At 63.8% G+C, this 1,742-nt stretch overlaps 1 protein-coding gene across 3 annotated transcripts in view; it reads right to left on the reverse strand.

Annotated features, from left to right (window-relative positions):
* Window positions 1-1,742, reverse strand: part of GATD1 (glutamine amidotransferase class 1 domain containing 1) — a 5,772-nt gene that overhangs the window by 2,287 nt on the left and 1,743 nt on the right. For 2 of the 3 annotated variants that reach the window (XM_007465923.1, XM_007465924.1), the window contains exons 2-4: window positions 1,343-1,419; window positions 784-889; window positions 309-416 (exon numbers count right to left, since the gene is read on the reverse strand). In XM_007465923.1, the coding sequence (XP_007465985.1) occupies window positions 309-416; window positions 784-889; window positions 1,343-1,419 (291 nt within the window). The remainder of the gene's footprint in view (window positions 1-308; window positions 417-783; window positions 890-1,342; window positions 1,420-1,742) is intronic. The other variant, XM_007465925.1, reaches the window with a different exon arrangement.

Genomic DNA, 1,742 nt, shown 5'->3' on the forward strand with positions numbered 1-1,742 from the left:
TGTGTGTGTGTGTGTGTGTGTGTGTGTGTGTGTGTGTGTGTGTGTGTGTGTGTGTGTGTGTCTGTGTGTGTACACATGCCATCTAAACTTGTCCGCTCACTGGTCAGAATCATGGCTCTTCACACCTACCCTATCTGGCTCCTGAAATGACCGGGCATCTCCAGCAACAAAACCTGAACCCCACAGTCCATGGCCATCACCTCCCACGCCCCTCACTGGGCATCTCCCCGCCTCTCTTCCCTGTTGGTGGAGCCCCATTTCCCATGAATCTGCATACACACCCCAACCCCAGTCCTGGGGCCACCTACTGCTCTCGGAACGGAAGTGCTGCAGGATGCGGGCCAGGGACCCGCTGCTGGCCAGGTCAGCCAGGGCCCCAGGACAGCTGGGAATCAGGAGGGCGTGGTACCGGGCACCTGGCGGGAGACCACAGCCCAGTCAGTCACAGACAGCGAGGTCGCCAGCTGGGACCAGGCCCTACACAGCCACCAGCCCAGCTCCACTCTGCTCCTGCCAGCCACTGTGTCACAAGGATTGTGTCACTTACCCCCACGTGGGCTAAGGCTCCCGAGGCTCACAAACCACCTCTGTGTGCCTGCCAACTCCCTCCCCCAGACCGAGCTGGAGAACTCTGGCCACAGGATGCAGGACTGGACACGGCCCCGGATGGCCACAGCGCTTCGTGACAAGCCCCTGGATGCTCCGGGAACAGAGTGAGCGAGCACTTTGGGGCCATGACCCCAGCTGGAACCACCCCCCACCCAGACCCCCCAGGCCCCACACCGTCGATGGACTCGAGCTTGGCAGGGCTGGCGTAGGCCTTGAGGCGGAAGTCCTGCACCCAGCGCGCGTTGCTCTCGTTCACGTCAACGAAGTCCATGGTCTTCCCCTGCAGAAGCCCAGCATGAGACGCCCCGCTATTGGCTCAAGAAAATGCTGACAAGGGCTGGGACCAACAGCAGTGCCTCGGGACAAAGGCACCCGACCGCCCAGCCCCTCTGCAAGCCTCGCCACACCCAGCCCCCTCCGGCCCCTGAGTGGCCTCAGTCTCTGGCCTATAAAGTGGAAGCAAGTGTCCCACCCACCTCAGGGGTGACCCCTGGTGCAGTGAGAAACACCTGATGGGTCACTTCTGTGACCCTGAGCTCCACACCATCGAGGGCCGAGAAGCCCTCCCAATGGTAGGTCTGTGCCACCCTCACTCAAACGTGACCAAAGGTCTCAGAAAATGGGGAACAGAACTAGCTGGTGCCAGCGGGGTCCCGGCCCTCAGCCCAAGCTGGCTCCCGGCTCCTCCCAGGGGGTGCAACACTGTCCTGGAGAAGAGCGTGGCTGGACTTACCCCGGGGGTGGCCACCTGCAGATTGAAGGCAGCGCTGGCCAGTGTGAAACAGTGGAGGAAGGACTGGGCGGACACGCCTGCGCGGAGATGCGGCCCGGTGGGTGCAGGGCTCCTCCCGGCCCGGACCACCCTGGGGAGCAGCCCCGCACCCCACCCCTCCCATGGCTGGGGTAGCAGCCCTAGCCCCCCGGCCCCCCGAGGGGGGCTGACTCCCCAGCCTGACCACTAAAGGCCTTTCGAGAAGGCAAACCCATGCATGAGCTTCCCTGACGCTCTGCTTGTCTACGCACCGAACCACCGGCGCTGAGCACCAGCCCCAGCCCCGATCGCAGCCACAGAGGAGCGGCAGTGAGCGAGGTCTGTGGCCGTGGAGGTGGGGCCGCAGCACGTGTCAGCAGGA

This window comes from Lipotes vexillifer, unplaced genomic scaffold (assembly GCF_000442215.2).
Source record: "Lipotes vexillifer unplaced genomic scaffold, Lipotes_vexillifer_v1.1 scaffold1094, whole genome shotgun sequence".
NCBI classification, from domain to species: domain Eukaryota; kingdom Metazoa; phylum Chordata; class Mammalia; order Artiodactyla; family Lipotidae; genus Lipotes; species Lipotes vexillifer.